General features: G+C 37.0%; 1 protein-coding gene across 2 annotated transcripts in view; it reads left to right on the forward strand.

Annotated features, from left to right (window-relative positions):
* Window positions 1-7,801, forward strand: part of LOC134529854 (heme transporter FLVCR2-like) — a 181,363-nt gene extending 173,562 nt beyond the window's left edge. Inside the window, exons 8-9 of one of the 2 annotated variants that reach the window (XM_063364379.1) lie at window positions 4,242-4,311; window positions 6,869-6,952. In XM_063364379.1, the coding sequence (XP_063220449.1) occupies window positions 4,242-4,293 (52 nt within the window). In that variant the 3' untranslated portion in view covers window positions 4,294-4,311; window positions 6,869-6,952. Of the gene's footprint in view, window positions 1-4,241; window positions 4,312-6,868 lie in introns of both variants that reach the window. The other variant, XM_063364371.1, reaches the window with a different exon arrangement.
* The last annotated feature ends 12,669 nt before the right edge of the window (window positions 7,802-20,470 follow it).

A 20,470-nucleotide genomic window follows, 5' to 3' on the forward strand; every position in this document is an offset into this window, starting at 1 on the left:
CATTTGACTCTAAGGAAGCACATTTGGATGAAAATCCAAATTAGTGTTGTATGATCTCACCAAATGGATATGATAATATGGACTTCATTACGAACATTAACCGAAAAGGACGTCCATTTTCACCTACATTAAACCCAGTAGGATACGTTCGCCAATTTACGATAGGATATTATGCCTCCTACAGTCATTGGCTCCAGCAGTATTTTGGCTCAAAGAGTCATTGGCTCAAAGAGTCATTGGCTAGAGCATTATTCGGCTCCAACAATCATTGGCTTAAACAGTCTTTAGCTCCAAAATGTTTTTTGGCTCCAAAATATTTGGTTCAGAAATTCGTTTGGCTCCGACAGTACACACAGTATCCAGCAGTCTTGGACTCCTTAAATTCATTGGTTCCTAAAGTATAGGCACCAGACAGTCTTTTGGCTCCAACAGTCATTGGCTCCAACAGTCTTTCTTTCCGAAAGTCAATTGCTCCAAAAATATTTGGCTCCAAAAAAGTATTATTGGTTACAACAGTCATTGGCTATAAAAGTATTTGACTGCACCCGTCTTTAGCTCTAGCTGTCTTAGACCTAGCTACTATTTGACTACGAGACTAGGAGGCTACGAAGCTACGAGACTATAGGACTGCAAGACTACAAGACATTAACTGGCTACGGGAATACAAGGCTGCAATGCTACTAGGCTACTAGTCTACGAGGCTACAACTATACAAGGCTACAAGTCTACGAGCTACAAGACTACATGGCTCTACAAGTCTACGAGAATACGAGACTAATTGTCTCTAACCTTTTTTTACTCCGTTCAGCTGCGAGAGTTAATTTATATCGTGCTTAATAACTTGTTTTAAGCAGTCCCGATTTTTGCCAAACAAATGTCGCCACGTATTGTGTTTAGGTAAAAGTTATTTATTTCTTTTATGTGGGATACTGGTTGCTTATTAACTATTGCAAAAGAAGGAAGGCATCGCTAGACATCAAATAGAAGGAAGTTCGTCATGCTTGATAGTGGTTCTCAGCTGTTACAAGATATATTATTGGACTGAGTAATGGATAATTCTGGTTTGAATTTCACCTGATAAAAATATTTTTAGTGATAATTTGATAGCAGAAATTCACAATTTAAATGTAACTCTGAACAGAATTGCGTGACTCATTTGTAAAAAGAACATATGTATATATTTCTCTTAAATAACCAGAAGCTCTCGCCGAATATTAGCAGATGTCTCGAAAGGAATAATAAGGAGCACACAAAGAATACTATCAAAATATTGGCAGTCAAATCAGGAGCACATGGTAAAAATTAACGAAAACTTCCTTTTAAATGAACTTCCTTTTCTTTAATGTCTAGCGAATCCTTTCTTCTCTTGCGATCGTTAGTTATCATACCACATCCTACAAAAAATAAATAAATAGAATTTACCTCAACACATGTGGTAACATCTGTTAGCAAGAATCGGGATTACTTAAAACAAGATTTTGCATCAGATAAATTAACTCTGGCAGTTAAATGGAGTCAAAGACTGTAAGAGCCAAATAGTATCGTAGACTTTTAGCCATGTAGTCTCATAGCATCCAGTGGCGTAGCAGGCGGGTGGCAGGGATGCCCCCCGCCAGGGGCGCTGGAGTAGGGGGGCGCTACCGCGACGGTTTCGCAGTTACTGAACGCCCCTCCCCCCCTGTTTTAATCCAAGAGGGGGCGCCATTTTCAAGTCTGGCCAGGGGCGCCACTCACCTTAGCTACGCTACTGATAGCATTGTAAACTTCTAACAAATAAGTCTTTTAGCCCTATAGTCTTGTATTCCTGTAGTCTCGTAGCATCGTTAACTTGTAGCCTCGTATAGTTGTAGCCTCGTAGAGTTTTAGCCTCGTACATGTGTAGCCTAGTTTCTTGTAGCATCGTAACCAGTTAAAGTCTTGTAGTCTTGAAGTCCTGTAACCTAATAACTTCATAACCTCTTAGTCTCGTAGTCATATAGCAGTTAGGCCTAAGACAGCTGGAGCCAAATACAGGTTGACCTAAATACTTTTGGAGCCAATGACTGTCGGAGCCAAAGGCCTTTTTTGGAGCCAAATAATATTGGAGACATTGAATTTTGGAGAGAAAGACTGTTGTAGTCAAAATACGTTTGGAGCCAATGACTGTTGTAGTCAAAAGACGTTTGGAGCCAATGACTGTTGTAGCCAATTGATATTTTTATTCAAATTATTTTGGAGCAAAAGACTATTTAGAGCCAAGTACTTTTGGAGCTAAAGACTGTTGGAGTCAAAGACTGTTTGAGCAAAAGAATATTGGAGCCAATTACTGTTTGAGCCAATCACTTTTGAAACCAAAATACTGCTGGAGCCAATGACTTTTAGAGGCATTATATCCGAAAGTAAATTGGCGATCGCATCTTATTGAGTTGAATGTTTGTAAATTTTTTTGTCTTTTCTTTTAGTGTATGTAGTCAAGTCTGTATTATCGTACCCTACAGATGAGATCGTTTCATACTATTTTAAATTTTCGTCCAAAAGTGCTTCCTTTTAGTCAAATGCGTGTCCTGTGTGTGTTGTGTGTGTTTATTTTGTGTGTCAGTTGTGTGTCCTGTGTGTGTTCTGTGTTGCCATTGCGTTTCCTATGTTTTTAGTGTGTGGCCATTATGTGACCTGTTTGTGGACTGTAAGTCCATTGCAGATACTGTGTGTGAACTGTGTGTTAGTTTTATATCCTTCTTATGTACTGTGAGTTTTGTTTGTTTATTGTGTGCACTGTGTGTCCATTGCGTGAACTGTGTGTCCATTGTATGTCCAGTGTGTGAGTTGTGTGTGTACTGTGTGTGTACAATGTGTACTGTGCACTGTATATAGTATGGGTACTGTGTGTTTACAGTGTTTACTGTGTGTACTGTGTGTTTAGTGTGTGTACGGTGTGTCCATTGGGTTATTGTGTGTTATTTTGTTGTTGATTGTATGTACTGTGTGTGTACTGTGTGTACCATATGTTCATTTTGTTTACTGTGTTTTTATAGTTTGTAAATTAGCATACTGTGTGTGTACTGTGTGTCCAGTGTGTGTGCTGTATGTTATTTTGTTAAATGTATGTCGTTTCGTTAAATGTGGGTTGTCTGTTGTAGCTCTTAGTATTTACTGGTTCAAATCCTCTTGGTCTTGATAAAAAAAAAATCAGGGATCCTTGGTTTATTAGTAAGCGTAAACATGATTAGTTATTTTAACTGCTTGTAATTTATTTTATCGACACTTTAGAACTAACATATATAAAACTTTGTCTTAACTGCTTGTAAAACGTTATAATTATTAGCTATCGACGAAAAAGGTCTTGTAGTTCGTAGATGTCTGGCCTATATATCTGACATTGTTCATGACCTGGTTTCGTGGTCTGATAACATCCGATACGTATATGATACGTTAATGAACTGTTTGAAATGTATTTCATGCATGGAAATAATTAGACTTCCGTTTTAGGCAGCGCAACCAGATATTTAATTCATTGCTCAGGTTTCTTGTCTAGAGTTGTTTTTTGTAGGTTGAATGATTAATAAACTTTACAAAAGGAAATTTTAAACCAAATTTATAATTAATTTGAATATTGAGTTACTTTATCAGTGACTTTAATTCGAAGCAAGGAATAAGATCTATCGCGCCAATCATTGTTTTAATAAGTTTTTTTGATGAACTTTGTAATTTTTTTAAATTTATAGTTCATTAAAAACAAATTTCCAAGATGACGGCCATGTCGGCCCACTGGACGGTGGTATATGAAGAACTGAAGCTGCTTTTAGGATTTAGAATATGATTTATTTAATAAAATTTTTTTTGTCAAAACATTTTTTGGCATTATTCAAGTTTCAAACTAAGGACGGATATTGATTGAATTAATCATCATTATATTAATGAGTGTTGTTTTAATTAATTTTGGAATATTTCCAGAATTTAATATAAATTAATACGAATTTACAAAATGGCGGTCAAATGTCATCATCGACTTTCTGGAGGCTGGTAGTAGAGGAATTTGATCTTACTTTTGGACTTTCCACCATATTTATTGAAAATAATACTTATTATTAAATATATATATATTTTTTGCATTCACAAAGGATCGAAGCAAGGACAGGAATGCATCGACTGTATTAATGATTGGTTTTTAAATGATTTTTGTAATTTTTCCTGAATTTCTAGATTAATTATTATTTATTTTCACTATATATAATATATATAGGTATATATATTTTTTGTTGTAGGAGGTCAGTCTGCGGGCGACTTCCGTGGAGGAAGGATCAGTCACCATTTTAAATCAAATGACCTCGCCAGGTTAGAACCTAGGACTCCATAATTTAGATGCATATTAAATATATTATTATAGAAAAATTTGATAATTTAAAAATTTTCATAAAGTTTAAATCTTTTCCAATTAAAATCAGATAATAATAATGGATTTTACTATAGGGTCCTTGGCGTCATAATCCAAGATGGCGGGTTGGTTTTATTTAAATTTTTATTTATTAGTTTTGTAATTTTTTTCCAAATGTTTTGATTATCATAATTATGGACTTTAAAGATGGTGTTAGTAACAAAAAATGCAACATTTTTTTTTTCAAACTTTTAGTATCAAAATTTTTTGTAATAATTTTTTTCCGATATTCTTTAATAAAAATTATGGATTTTCAAGAAATAAGCTGTAAACAAAATTCAATGATGACACCACAGCTTTAAATGTTGGACTGCTCTAGAAAACAAAATGATGTAATTCAAAATGGTGGAAAGTTCTATAACCGAAATGGTGGATCCAAGATAGTGGATCCAATTTGGCGGATCAATGTTGGCGGATCCAAGATGGCCGCCGGTCAAGGTCATTCAAGATTGCCGTCGTAATATCACAATCCAAGATGGTGGACATCGGATTTGGCTCCCCCGCTTGCACCCTGTCCCATCTCGGGCCAATATATACTACTCCACACCACCATTTACTCGCGCCATGGACATCAATCCCACCCACTCTTGCTCCGGGCGCGCTGCCCTTATGTGTGGTATTTCGGCCACCAGTAGAACTAATGTAAGTTTAAGTCCTTAAATAACTCGGGCCCTTCCCCACAGTAACGTCCAACTCCAAGGCGCACTTGTTTCAGCCTGATGTCTTACTACTGCGACACTGCGCTTTACCCGCCGGCACTGCCGACAACTCTCTGTCGACGCTGGCATGAGTAACATAATTGACCACGGAGCGCCACTGTCCAGACCCTGGCCACCGCTTCCCCTACCTTCTGTCCCATTCGGCCCCCTTTTATTATGACCCACTAGCGGCCCCTTTAACTAGGCGAAGAAACTATCCATGTTACCTTCTGGTGCGAAGACTGCTTCGGAGTTCTCTCTCGCCCTCCGCATCTGTAGACATTTACTCGTAAAGAGCGATCGAAAACTATTATCTTGGGATGTAATCACATAATCCGGGAATGATATTCCCTTATTTTATCTCATTTAACATAGTGGGTTTATCAGTCTTCTTAGTAATGTTTTATCTGTTTTGGTTTTGGGCTTGCCACCCCGCCGCCCCTTAACACCTTAGATTCAGTGTTACCCACCGCAAATGTGTGGTTCCAATTTCACCTCCGGCTAATCTCTTTGGGTGGTCTAGCAAACACAATTCTACGCCCTGAAAGGACTCTTGTTAGTCCGTGATCGCCTGGCCCTGTCTTTTTAGACTCACTTTTCAACTTTCATCACTACTAGGCGCTTGTAGTATCTCTGAAGCCGGCATGGAGATAAGTTCTTACTAACATATGAATTTAACGTAAAAAGCAAAAAGAAAACTTTTGATTGTTCCTCACTCATGCTAAAATGTGAGATTACACAGTGCTTGGTATACGACTAGGGTTTAAATATATTTTGGTTATTGGTTACTAGTCCTGCTATGCAGATTCTTAACCAGAATCTTTTAAAATAAAAACCTATTTGTGCTACAACCACCCATATTTTTTAACGTTATCTTTGGCACCTTATTTCTGGACCGTAATTTGTAACGCTATGTTGTAACATTTTTTCTATTTTTTTTTGTATTTGCCTAACACTATTTTTGATCATTTGTTTATAAATTAATTAAGTTCTGTAATTTAAAGCACATAACATGTCAAAATTGTTTAGTTATTATTTCCTTAACACCAAAAGCCATTACTTACATTAAATTACAGGCAAAACTGATAAACTGTGTTTTAATTCTCAGTTGGATACCAATCCTATAAAACCTAATTAAAAGTTAGGAAGTGATTACTTGGTAATCGTAAAAAAGATTTACTAAGTGACCTAGAGATTATCCACATTGACTCTGCAGCAGAAGATTTTAGACATTAAACTAAACTTTAATTGACACAATCATAGCTATATAAATATTTAAGTTCTCTATTTATGTTACTAAGTGAGACCAGCACACTCTTACAGCTATTTATTTTTGTAGTTTCGTAAGTATGTAAACTAAAAGGAGTCAAGGCCAATTGTATCAGCTGAACTGGCATTCCAGTCCAATCATGTTGATATAATTTTCCCATGGTGTCCTGAAATCACTCAAGGCAAATTTTTGATGATTCCTTACCACTGGCTGTAGATGAGTCTTTTCCCATTATGCCTGATTCATATCATAGTTCATCCCTGCTTTCGGAACGCCTCGCTGTCAGTGGGATGGGATTGCAACCTGTCAACAACTTAGATAAAATTTATGGGTACCAGTTACTGGGAAATAGAATAAAGTTGCAGAAGGCTATATATAATACTGCGATGCCTACTCCAGGTACCTAGCAAACATAAATCACATGGGTGTACTATTTGAGCACCAGATCACTGCCCCTGCAAGAGACTCAAGTGCCTCGCTTGTTTGCAGCTTGTTCCTGGTGGGCTTCCCTCCGATGGCCGTTGAGATGAGCGCCGAGATGACGCACCCCGAGTCGGAGAGCCTCGCCGGCAGCCTGATGCACGTGCCCGGCCACGCGCTGGGCATCCTGCTGACCGCGGGCTTCACCTGGCTGCTCCAGAGCTGGGGCGACCTCCCCGCCGCCCTCATGCTGAGCGCCGCCATGGCCTGCGGTGCGGCGCTCAGCACCTGCCTGCCGGGCGACAACCGCCGACTCCCAGCCAGCGGCATCGTCGACGACCTGTCGTCCTGCCGCGGCGACCACGCCTTCGCGCAGGAGGCGGTCTAGCAGACCACACTGCGACCTCCATGGTCCAGCGATGACTGCTCAGTGGAGAGCCGAGTCTCAGTGACTGAGATGAGGACTCCTAGATCAGGTGCACATGGCTGGTCGTGAAGAGCTCATAGAGTTAACAGCACAGAAGAGAAGCAAAGCAATACTAATTGAACTATACATAGACAGTTAGTGGAGCAGGTGTTGGAACTAGCACTGCAAAAGACTGAGAAAGAAACTATAACATAAACATTTTATGAAATATGCAAGTAAATCAAAAGTGCTACGAGTGTAATAAATGTAGGAAATATTAAATTTTTCAACTAAGTCAAAGACAATCGCGATGGGCACACATCTGCCAAGTTAAAGGCTTGGGCAAACGGGGCACAAATGACAGCCGTCTATACTTTTATATTGAACTAGCATACCCCAGAGTGGAGTAAACAAGTTTGGGTGTTTTCCATTAATCGATCCTTCAATATATTTACAAATAATATTTTCTGAAAGAAGGAAATGTAATCAATAAGTGTTTTTTTAATGTTTTTAATTATGAGGATGTAAATTGTTTGTTTTATCTGGAGAAAAATAAATGTGAGCGAGTATGTAAGTATTCGCTAGTGATTCGGTAACGATCTTATTAATGTTTTCTCATGTTGTTGCAAATAATTTTATTATACGAAACTCTGAGATGAAATTTAACGGATAATTATTAAAAAAACGCTGAGTGTGACAAACATACTAGTAAATAAAATATTCGCTTCTCAAAAGTCAAAATTTCTTGATGCAAATCTCACACATACTTTCTGCACCAGCAAATTTAATTCACTGCCCGAATCGTTTACGTTTTGCTTCTCAATATGAAACGAAGTAAGCAGCTAGGGATAAGCGAAATGGTTATTTTCGAATACCAGTTATGGTAGTTATGGTCCCACTAGAATAACTGGTTATTTAGATGGTTAACATTATCAGTTATTGGGCATTAAGTTCTGTTTTCAATCATTCACTATTCCAGTGGCAAAAAGCGACAAAAAATCATTAAAGCCGGAAAAACGATGGCGAAATTTTAAAACTGGAATTGTAATTTTCCTTTTCTTTCATTAAAAAGAATATATATATTTTTTGTTGGTGCATATGTAACTAAATATTACTTAAACCAAGCAAGTATTATGTAAATAGCGGTTCGAGCGCAGGAGTAGGAGTCTGGATTGATGATTGTTGACACCATCTAGGCTCGTGATGTCATAGTGGCCATCTTGAATGACATTGACCTTTGACCTTGACCTTGATCCCAGCACCTAAATTGGTTTCCTCTATTTTGTTTTCTGCCATCTTGGATCTGCCATTTTGTTTTTCTGTCATATTGATTCCTAGAACATTCTGCCATATTGAATTATATCATGGTTACAATTTTCGTTATGGTCGCCATCCAGAATTCTAGAAATGTTACAATTTTCGTTATGGATATCATCTTGAAAATCCGTTATTATCCGATCTTTATGTAAAAAAATGTTAATATTAAAATATATTTAATAAATAACATTTTAATATAAATAATCATCATTTTGAAAATTGTCCATCATATTCAAAATCCATATTTTATTTGCTATAAATTGGGCAAAATTAAAAATTTAAAAAGTCATTAATAAAATTTTAATATAAAAACCTCTGCCATTTTGCAAATCATCCAACATATTGAAAATACATATTTATTATGCTAACAAATGGTAACAATTTTAAAACCTAAAGAAATGATATAATTTAATTATAATAACAAAATTAATTCAAAGGTAATAGGTTCGGATCCAGTGAGGTCATTCTATTAAAAATGGCGACGGATCCTTTCTCCACGGAAGACACCAGCACATGGAAGTTCGACTCATTATGCCAAGGCAGGTATTAAGTCAGCCAGTATGATGTATGGCGGCCATATTGTTTTAGTCTTCTGGGGGCCGCCATTTGGTTCAGAAATATTGTTTTCGCTTGCTAGAGTGCACTGCCACCATATATGTTTAATATTTACCATACAGAATGCATTAGTTAGTATTGACAGGGCACCCACGATTTTTAAAATTATTAACATTTTGATAATTTTTGTAATTATTTAGCTAGAAATAAGGAAAAAAAATACTTAATTAATTTTAAAAATCATTATGAAAATAATGTTTGATGGGATCGCATAAAGTGCTTGTTCGATACCTGGATAATGTACTTCAGTTGTATGTCAGTTTTAAGAAAATACTTATTTAATAAAACATGGTGAAAAGTCCTAAAAGAGACTTAAATTCGTCAATTACTGGCCTCCAGTAAGTGATTATAACATAATAACCACCATTTTGGAAATTTGTTTTTATTGACTTAGGAATTCTGAAAAAATTCCCAAAATTATATAAAAAAAATTTATTGATATACTATTTTATTCGATATATTCATGTCAGTCCTTTATGGATTCAAAACATAATTTAATTAAAATTACCTATCAAGTGACACATTCAAGTAATAAAACAACATAATTACAAATAAAAAAAATCGGTAGGTAATTTCTACAAGTACGAAAAAACCCAGAAAATTTCAAGTGTTTCTCATTATATACAGTCTTCTTAGAAGACAAAGCGACAACTTAATATGTCTTGACATGTGTTTTAAGGGTGTTCCACATGAAAGTCAATTAACCAGGCACATACCGATGTTGGCTAGACACCTCCAGTCAGTGGCCAGGCATGAAATCGGCGGCCATGAACATTCAGTTTGTGGCCTGGCATGTCCAGTCAGTGATCATATAAATCCAGATGTAGGTTAGACACGTCCAGTTGGTGGTAAGGCACTTCTAGTTTGTAGACAGACTAACACGACCAGTTAGTGGCCAGACACATCCAGTCAGTAGCCAAGAGATATTTTTCGTGGATACTCTGCGAACATTTTAAACAGTTCATAGAAGTATACAAATGGGGCTCCGGGGACTGGCGCTGGCACGTGGAGCCGAGAACCGAACCGCCATCTTGGATTGTGATGTCACGGCGGCCATCTTGGATAACCGTGACCATGAACTTTGACCCTGACCTTTACCCCGGCGGCCATATTGGATCCGCCATCTTGGATCCGCCATGTATAAATTGAGTGCCCCACTCACTCATGATGAAATTTTCGTCATGGTCACCATATCGATTTTTTTATGTTCCACTGGAGGCCGCCATCTTGGATACAGTATACTTTGTTTCTGCTGTTTGTTCCTAGAGAGCACCAGCGTCACTCTTAATTTTTTTTGTGCCGCCGGAGGCTGACATCTTGGATACCGTTGTCTTTGTTTCTGCGGTTTGTTTCTCAGTGCGCCAGCGTCACTCTTGACTTTTTTCTTTTCCACTGGAGGCTACCATCTTGGATACCGTCGACTTTGTTTCTGCTGCTTGTTCCCAGAGAGTTCCAGCGTCGTTCTGTCTCATCACATAAGGTCGATGTTCCATTACCTAACAGAGCTATTATGGTCCTTATCAACATATTAAATTTAATTTTTTGTGCAAAATACATTGGAAGCACTGTGATTCGAACCATCACAGCTCTGATCTCTAGGTTGGAAAACATATGCCTTTAACCGCACGGCCATCGAGACATTTACCAGACTGAGAATTAAATAACGTATATATATATCAAAATAACATGCATATTCGGAATTGTATTTTTTTTTAATTTGAAGTAATATTATAATCACCAGTTCGAGACATAACCACCATCTTGTATTAAGTCGTAACTGTTGCAATTATCGTTATGGTCGTCATCTTGAAAATCTGTAATTTTTATGTTACAAATTCCGAAAAAATTCCAATAAATATTTTAAAAAATGTCTACTTCAAATGTTTAGTTATTTAAAAGTTTTCGGTCCTCGGTTGGATTTCCGGCGAGAGTAAACCAGTAATTTATTACTATATTTAAAAAAATTCTCAATAAAAAGTAATAAAAACATCTTACACCACACCCGATATTTTGAATTATGTCTCCACTGTATCAATTATCGTTACGGATGCCATCTTGAAAATATTTAATTATTATCCGTTTTTAATAAAAAAAATTCAAAATTCATCAAAAAAATTAACTTATTAGAATACTGATTGATTAGATTGATCCCCGTTCTTGGTTCGAAACCGGTAAGAGCAGAAAAAAAACAACAAATCTTTCTTCCTCTGACCACACACCACCAATACCAAGGTATATATATCGTCAACTGGTATGATGTCATGTCCTCCACCTTGTCTTCGTTCGCTGAAGGCCACCATCTTGGAGTGTGACGTCACGGCGGCCATCTTATATGACTGTGACCTTGAACCTTGATTTTGACATTGAAATTTTACCTTGACCTTGAAATTTTACCTCGACCTTGAATTTTGACCTTGAATTTTGACATTGACCTTGAAATTTGACATTGACCTTGAAATACAAAAACAGATTCTGCCAGCTTGTGAAATTCTCACTGTCGTGCAAAGTTAGATTTTTAGTACAAGCCTGAACTTTTGTATTTTTTTGTTTTAATTTTAACTTTTTTTAAATTTTTTTTATTTTTTTTTCTGTAATTTTATGATATCAAAGAAAACTTTTGGTAGTTTTCTCCGTGTGCTTCCGATTATTCTTGTCAATATTATTGTGGTTTTCTTCGTGTGCTCCTGATTATTCTTGTCAATATTTTGATGGTTTTCTCCAAGTGCTTGCGATTATTCTTGACAATATTTTGATGGTTTTCTCTTAGTGCTTCTGATTATTCCTGACTAGACACCTGATGGTTTTCTCCGAGTTCCTCTGGTTACAGATGAGAAATTGATATCTGCATGAAGGCCTTTTTTCTTAATGAGACATGTCATTTAATTTAAGGTTACATTTAATTAGTGAATTTCTGCTACTTAATCAACACTTGCAATATTTTTATCTCGTGTAATTAAAAAAATATCATTACTCAGTCACATAATAATAAGCTCTGAGAAAACTGAGAAGCACTAACAGGAAGGACGAACTTCCTTCTCCTTGGAGTCTAGCGAAGCCATCCTTCCTTTGCGATCGTTAGTGAGCATCCCGCATCCCGCATAAAATAAATAAATATTATTTACCTGCAAGCAACACGTGGCGTCATCTGTTGTTGAAAAGCAGAACTACTTGCAACAAGTACCTTTGCGTGAGATAAATCAACTCTCGCTGAAGAAATATTTAAAAAGTTCTATTTAAGTAATGGTTTCAATTGAAAACTCTTAGTTTGCATCTAACATTAGTCACAGAAGCTACCATGGATCATGGTTTGTTATCTGCAGCTGAATCGGAAGGAAGCCGCTGTAGATACTGTATCAAGAATTTTGTCATGAGAAGGAATGCTAGACGTCATGAGAAGAATGATTGTGTTAAAAACTCACTACGCAAAATGTTAAGCTGTAATCGGTGTAGCAGGTTGATAACACGAATTGACAGCTTAAAAATACATGGTAGAACATGTAAAGCCAAGCCTACTTATGGCATAGAGGATATCGATGAATCTACTAGATTAAAGAATAGTGATCTGCATTACGACAATCATTTTCCTTGTCCTGAGTGTGATGGTATTAGCTTACCCGATCGTGACGAAGAACATAAATTGAAGGATGCTGATGGCTTCGTGAAGACTGAAACTAATGGAAGTATCAACACCGTGAAAAGTGAGAATACATTCAAGCCTATATTCAGTAGATCCTCCATACTTTGTAAAAATGATGGACTCCTAAAAAAGAAGCATGTAGACGATGAAGACATTTCGACATCAACGATATCGAATTCTTACAGTAATCTGGGTGAAGAGATGCCTTCTACGGTGATTGCTACAGCGACTCTGCAGCTGGCGACGTTATCGAAGACTGTGCTGAAGCACCTAAAGCAGGCAAGATCGAAGACTGTGATGGTGTCCTGAGATCAAAACGATGGAAACGACGCGTTATATTAAATAAATCTGATCAAGCTTGTTATGATCACTGGCTCGATGATGAAAGTGACCTTGTGGTTGGTGTTAAAACGGAAGACACCAGATATCATAATATTTATTATAAACGTGCAAGGAAGATAGTGGCAGAAGAGATTGATTCCACATCATGGAAAGATCCAAACATATTGGTTGACCAGCTAAGACTTCTACATGGTTCGCTTTGCGCAGGAAACTATTCGAGCATCAAAGAAATATCCTTCATACTCAAAGAACTGAAGGAGGCTGGCTACATACAATAATGACTTGTTTTACCAGCATTTGTATAATGCTAAGAAATAAAATAAATAATTTAAATTATAAAAATTTAATGTTTTATTTATTGTATTCCTTTTTCCTACTAAGCCTGTGTTTCCGCTACTGTGTGTGTGTTCATTCCGTTTCCTGCATGTTCGTACCGTTTCCTGTGTGCACTGTGTGTACGTTCCGTTTCCTGGGTGTACTTTGTGTACGTTCCGTTTCCTGTGTGTACCATGTGTTAATTCCGTTTCCTGTGTGTACTGTGTGTACATTTCGTTTTCCTGTGTGTACTGTGTGTACATTCCGTTATTCCTGTGTGTACTGTGTGTACTTTCCGTTTTCCTGTGTGTGTACTGTGTGTACTGTACGTTCATTCCGTTTCCTGTGTGTACTGTGTGTACATTCCGTTTTCCTGTGTGTATTGTGTGTACATTCCGTTTTCCTGTGTGTATTAATTGTACATTCCGTTTTCCTGTGTGTACTGTGTGTACATTCGGTTTTACTGTGTGTACTGTGTGTACATTCTGTTTACCTCTGTGTACATTCCGTTTTCCTGTGTGTACTGTGTTCATGGTCTATATGTCTGACATTGTTCATGACCCGGTCTCGCGGTCCGAAGACGCTTGTGTATATGTATGGATGGTTTTGTACATGAACATTTTAAAGGTATTCTAAGTATCAAAAACAAGACTTTCATGTAAGGCATAGTGGCAAGGTATTTAATTCGTCTAACATTGACGTATATTGTCTTGAGTTGTATTTCGTAGAGTGAATGATTTATAAACTCTATGAAAGGTAATAAAAACCAAAATATAAAATTTATTTTATATTTAGTTACACCTGTCACTGGTCAAGAATGGAACGAGGACAGGAATCCATCGATTCAATATGTAAATTAATGAGTTACTTTTTCGGTGACTTTTGGAATTAGTCCCGTATCTCTAGCTTAATAATTACATGATTTCAAGATGGTGCCCTAAGTTCAAGATGCCGGGCATCCCCGTAATAATAAATTATTACTGCACTCTAGCGGGTTAGAATAAAACTAGCAAGTTGGTAATGTACTCTATAAGACGAGTACACACACAAGATTGTGTCATCCAGCAGGCGAAAACAAGATGGTGGAATGTCCTGTAGCAGGTGGTAGCTCCTGGTAGCATTTACTGAACATAAAATGTTGGATTCATGATGGTCGTCAGGGTAAAAGTCAAATTTAAAGGTCAAGGCCAAATTTCAATTTCAAAAAAAAACCAAGAGAGATGCTGGCGCTCTGTAGGAACAAACCGCAGAAACAAAGACGACGGTATCCAAGATGGCAGCCTCCAGTGGAACAAAAAAAATCAAGAGCGACGCTGGAGCTCTCTAGGAACAAACAGCAGAAACAAAGTCGACAGTATCCAAGATGACAGCCTCCAGTGGAACAGAAAAAAATCAAGAGCGACGCTGGCGCTCTCTAGGAATAAACAGCAAAAACAAAGTCGACGGTATCCAATATGGCGGCCTCCAGTGGAACAGAAAGAAAATCAAGAGCGACGCTGGTGCTCTCTATGAACAAACAGCGGAAACAAAGTCGACGGTATCCAAGATGGCGGCCTCCAGTGGAACAAAAAAAATCGATATGGCGACCGTGACGAAAATTTCATCATGAGTGAGTGGGGCACTCGATTTAAAGATGGCGGATCCAATATGGCAGATCCAAGATGGCGGATCCAATATGGACGCCAGGGTCAAGGTCAAAGGTCAAGGTCAAGGTCACAGTCATCCAAGATGGCCGCCGTGACGTCACAAATCCAAGACGACACCACGGCTCTCGGCTCCACACCCAGAACCCGTGTCCCAGTAGCCCCCAAAATATACTACTGTTCATGAAAAAAATCATGCGCATAGGCCAAGAAATTCCGAACCATGAGGCATTATTCACAAAAGTAAATTCTTCAAAAAGGAAGTACAATAAAAAGAGGCCCACATTAAAAAAAAATTAAGCACATTTAACGAAAAGGACACACATTTGTACGAAAATTCAACTTGGTAGGATACGATCTCATCAGAGGGATACGATATCCTCAGTAGGATACGATCGCTCACAATATGCGATAATATAAAATACATCAAACTGTCTTTGATTCGAATAGTTTTGGCCCCAATAGTCATTGGCTCCAAAAGTCATTGACATCAAAAGTCATTTGTTCTAAAAGTCTTTGGCTCCAACATCTCTAAATAATCCAAAGTTCCAATTGCTCCAACAACTCTAAGTGCGCCAATCCTCCAAGTGCGCCAAATCTCCAAGTGCTCCAAGTGATCCAACAGTGCCAATTGCTCCTACAGCTCTAATTGCCTTAGGCTTAAACTGAATTAAATTCAATTTTGATCGATCTTATCCCTATCACAGGAATGTCTTTTTTATTACTCTCTATTTTACTAGTCATTGGTGCTGATTTTTTACTTCGTTAAGTTAGAAGTTGTATTTTGAGAGCTCAGACTTAGTTACAAACCAGATTACATTAAATCAAAACATTAATTTTAAAATCTAATATATATATTTATATATATATAATTTTTTAAATTTTTGTTTACATGAAAGTAAAAAATACATAATTTTATGTAGCCAGCCTCCCTTAGTTCTTTAAGTATGGTGGCTACTTCGTTTCAATGTAAGATTGATTGGAATAATTGATTTGATCACGACGTTTCCTTAGTTTTGGTTTCAGGGCTTTATCGCAGTCTTCGATCTTGCCATATTTAGGTGCTTCATCACAGTCTTAGATCTTGCCAGCTTTAGGAGCTTCATCACAGGCTTTGATCGTGTAATCCTCAGAAATGTCATCACAGTCTTCGGTCATGTAAGATACTGGGGTTTCAGCATATTCTTAGATATTGTCGGCTTCAGGTCTTTCTCTATTGTTCAGAGTGCCATGATGGCGACAAAAATTTGGTGTATATATCTTTTGATTTCCCAATGAAGATTTTATTTTCTTCGCTGGTTATCAATTTTTAATCATTAGTTATATCTGGTATAGTAAAATTAGCATGAAAATTTTTACATTTTTCATAATTAATATTTTATCTAATATGTTGCCTTTGTTCCACTTCGTCGGTGTTGCAGACCAATCCTCGTTATCTTTAGTCAGGTTAGTTGTACATGTCTTGATATGTTTATTCAAGAAACATTTTCGACCAAAGGATTTCTTACACTTATTGCAACTAATTGGTTTTTGGCAAGTATCCAAAATACACTAGCTTCTCTCATGATGCTTAGCATTTCTACTCAAGGTAAACTCCTTGTTACAGTATCTAAAGCGGTTCATTTTAATACAGCTACAGGCAACGAACAAGGATTCATGTTAGCTTCTGCGACTAATGACTGATGCAAACTAAGTTTTTTTAATTTTTTAATTTACTTAAAGGGAATTTTTTAATATTTCATCAGCCAGGGTCAATTTGTCATTTCGAAAGACTCATGGCGAAGTAGTTCAGCTTTAGAACAAGAGATGTTTCCCCATGTTGCATAGTGGTAAATAATTTTTTTATGAGGGATGTGAGTTGCTCTCTCACGAACGCATGAGAAGGAGGACTTCACTAGAAATAAAAGGAAAAGGATGAAAGTCTTGCATGAAAGTGTTACTTAGCCATCTCTAGACATAGTAATCGGATCTGTTTTGAATCTCTTTTGTTTAAGTTCCACAAAATAAAAAATATATATTATTTGTAAAATTAGTAACAGGAATTCACTAAGTAAGCGATGCTCTGAATAAAATTGCTTGTATCATTACGACACAAAATTAAATGCTAGGTATTTTTTCTCAGGAATAACCATAAACACTTGAAGAATACAGCAGAAGTTTCAACAGAAATTATCAGGAGCACACGGAGAACATCAAAGACATTTTTGTTAGATATAATCTCAACCATACAGAGAAAACCGACATAATATTGACAGGAATATTCAGGAGCACACGGAAAAAAATTTGAAAGGTAAAAATTACGACCACTCTGAGAAAACAAACAGAAGGATTGAATATCGAACTCAGTAAATACATTTAAATATATGCTAACATATATATATATATATATATATATATATAAATGTTATGTTGGTTTGTGTACGCTTCAAAAACTCAAAAAGTTCTGCACCGATCGAGCTGAAATTTTACGATTATATACAACCCGCATCAAGGATTGTTTTTATCTACTTTTCACGTCAGCAACATACCCGCGACCGCGGAAAAGTAACTGCGCCATTTTATTAATGTGTTTTCTCACCATTAAAAAAAAAAAAACACGCATTTTCTGTTATGGAAACGTTTCTCCATGCCAAAGGATTTCTCTTAGCAATGGAAAAAACTACGTCAAGTGAAGCGGGCGGGACATGGCTGTATACAATGAGAATGCTTTTATTGTGAGGTGCAATAATTAAAAAATGACAAAGCGTACCGGTATGGGACTAATTATACAATATGAATGAGGTAGTTTAGTGTGATCGTATCTCGATTGAGCTGCGCCGTTATCCAAATCGTAAGTAGAGGTTATGTTTTGTATGGGTCTGTCACCACTTGATGTGGGATTGCATGTAGATGGTTCTAGGCTATTAATTTTTGAACTCCTTAGACCATATACCTTTTTTAAATTTTTAATTTAATTAATATGTTCTATCGCCAATAACAACAATTGCATCAATCGTAAGTAGAGGTTATGTTTTGTATGGGTCTATCACCCCTTGATGTGGGATTGCGTGTAGATGGTTATTGCATCCAAACCAAATTCGCTCATTATTCGCAATTAAATTGACCGCATTCTTTCCTTCATCTCCCACAGATCTTATATGGCTGAGGATATTTTGCATAGAGTACGCCTTGAAAATGCCAATATGACCTTAGAATTAACAGAAGGCATTTACAACGAAGCATTGATAAATATTTAAGACAAATAAAGTGCTTAGTCAATTAGGAATGCCAGCACCAACCCGAACTGCGACTGCTGCATTTGATGTAGATTTGCGCCGTGAACAGAGTTATAACATTGATGATCTTCAGACATATGTGTAATCGAACATTCCCAAATTAACGCGTGAACAGAAAGGTATTTATGATCGCATAATGCAAATGATAAATCACTGAATTGGGGGAACTGGGAAAACATTCCTAATTAGATTGATTCTAGCAACGGATCGATCAAAAATTGACATTGCCTTAGCTCTTGCTTCGTCTGGAATAGCTGCGACATTGTTACCAGGTGGAAAAACTGCGCATTCAGCTCTAAAGTTGCCATTAAACATGCAAATCATCGAGACTCCTACGTGCAATATTTCCAAAGCATCCGGTATGGGAAATTTATTACAAAAATGTAAACTAATTGTTTGGGATGAATGCACGATGGCACATAAAAAATCACTTGAAGCTTTTGATCGATCGTTACGAAATTTGCGTGGAAACGTTCAACCATTCGGGAATGAATTGATATTGCTCGCAGGAGATTTTAGGCAAACATTGCCTGGAATTTCTCGATCGACACCAGCAGACGAAATAAATGCTTGCCTGAAATATTCAACACTATGGCGGCACGTACATACATTGCAGTTGACTACGAATATGCGTGTCCAGATGAAGAATGATCCATCAGCTGAGGTATTCTCACGACAGTTACTGGAAATTGAAAACGGACAGCTGCCAGTCGATGAGACGTCTAGACGAATATCATTTCCCGATCATTTTTGTAATTTAGTAACATCGAAAGAAGAACTGATCGAAAAAGTATTTCCTGACATTCAAAAAAATCATAGAAATCACGATTGGCTCAGTGAAAGAGCTATCCTTGCCGCAAAGAATAAATATGTCTATCAACTTAATAATGTTATTCAATCCAGTATTCAAAGTGATGAAATTACATAAGTCGATAGACACCGTTGTGGAAGCAGATAAAGTAGTTTATTATCCAACGGAATTTTTAAACTCACTTGATCAGCCAGGGATACCAACACACATACTTAAATTGAGAATAGGTGTGCCAATTATCCTCTTGCGGAATATTAATCAGCCAAAACTCTGCAACGGCACGCGACTTTCAGTTAAGAAATTAATGAATAACGTAGTGGAAGCAACGATTTTAACGGGGCCTTTTAAAGGTGAAGATGTCCTCATTCCTCGAATACCCATTATCCCGACCGATACACCATTTCAATTTAAAAGATTGCAATTCCCAATTCGATTGGCATTTGCAATCACAATCAATAAATCTCAAGGTAAATATTTAGAATTGTGTGGTTTAGATTTAGATGCGGATTGCTTTTCACATGGACAACTGTATGTTGCGTGTTCCCGAGTCGGACAACCAGATAGTCTTTTTATCTACGCATACAGTGGAAAAACAAAAAATATTGTACATCCACAAGTATTGCAAAATTAAACTTATATGAAATGTATTCTTTGTTTTGTTTCTCATTTCTCAACTATTCAATCACAATGTGCCACAGCGAAGCGTGGCAGGGTACAGCTAGAATATATATATAAATGTTATGTTGGTTTGTGTACGCTTCAAAAACTCAAAAAGTTCTGCACCGATCGAGCTGAAATTTTACCATTATATACAACCCGCAACAAGGATTGTTTTTATCTACTTTTCACGTCAGCAACATACCCGCGACAACGAAAAAGTAACTGCGCCATTTTATTAATGTGTTTTCACGAATTTTCTGTTATGGAAACGTTTCTCCATGCCAATGGAAAAAACTACGTCAAGTGAAGCGAGCGGGATATGGCTATATACAATGAGAATGCTTTCATTGTAAGGTGCAATAATTAAAAAATGACTAAGCGTACCATTATGGGACTCATCTATTCTAATATTATAAAGCTGAAGAGTTTGTTTGTTTATTTGAACGCGCTAATCTCAGGAACCACTGGTCCGATTTGAAAAATTCTTTCAGTGTTTGATAGTAAATTTATCGAGGAAAGCTATAGGCTATATTATATTATCAATAACATTAGGGATCCTTACTAAAAGTCCAATGTAGAATCAAATGCGTTGGAGGGGGTTAGATACAACCTGCAGTACACGTACGAAGTGTGTGTTCACACTGCCGCAG

Source organism: Bacillus rossius, chromosome 1 (genome assembly GCF_032445375.1).
Source record: "Bacillus rossius redtenbacheri isolate Brsri chromosome 1, Brsri_v3, whole genome shotgun sequence".
Classification (NCBI taxonomy): domain Eukaryota; kingdom Metazoa; phylum Arthropoda; class Insecta; order Phasmatodea; family Bacillidae; genus Bacillus; species Bacillus rossius.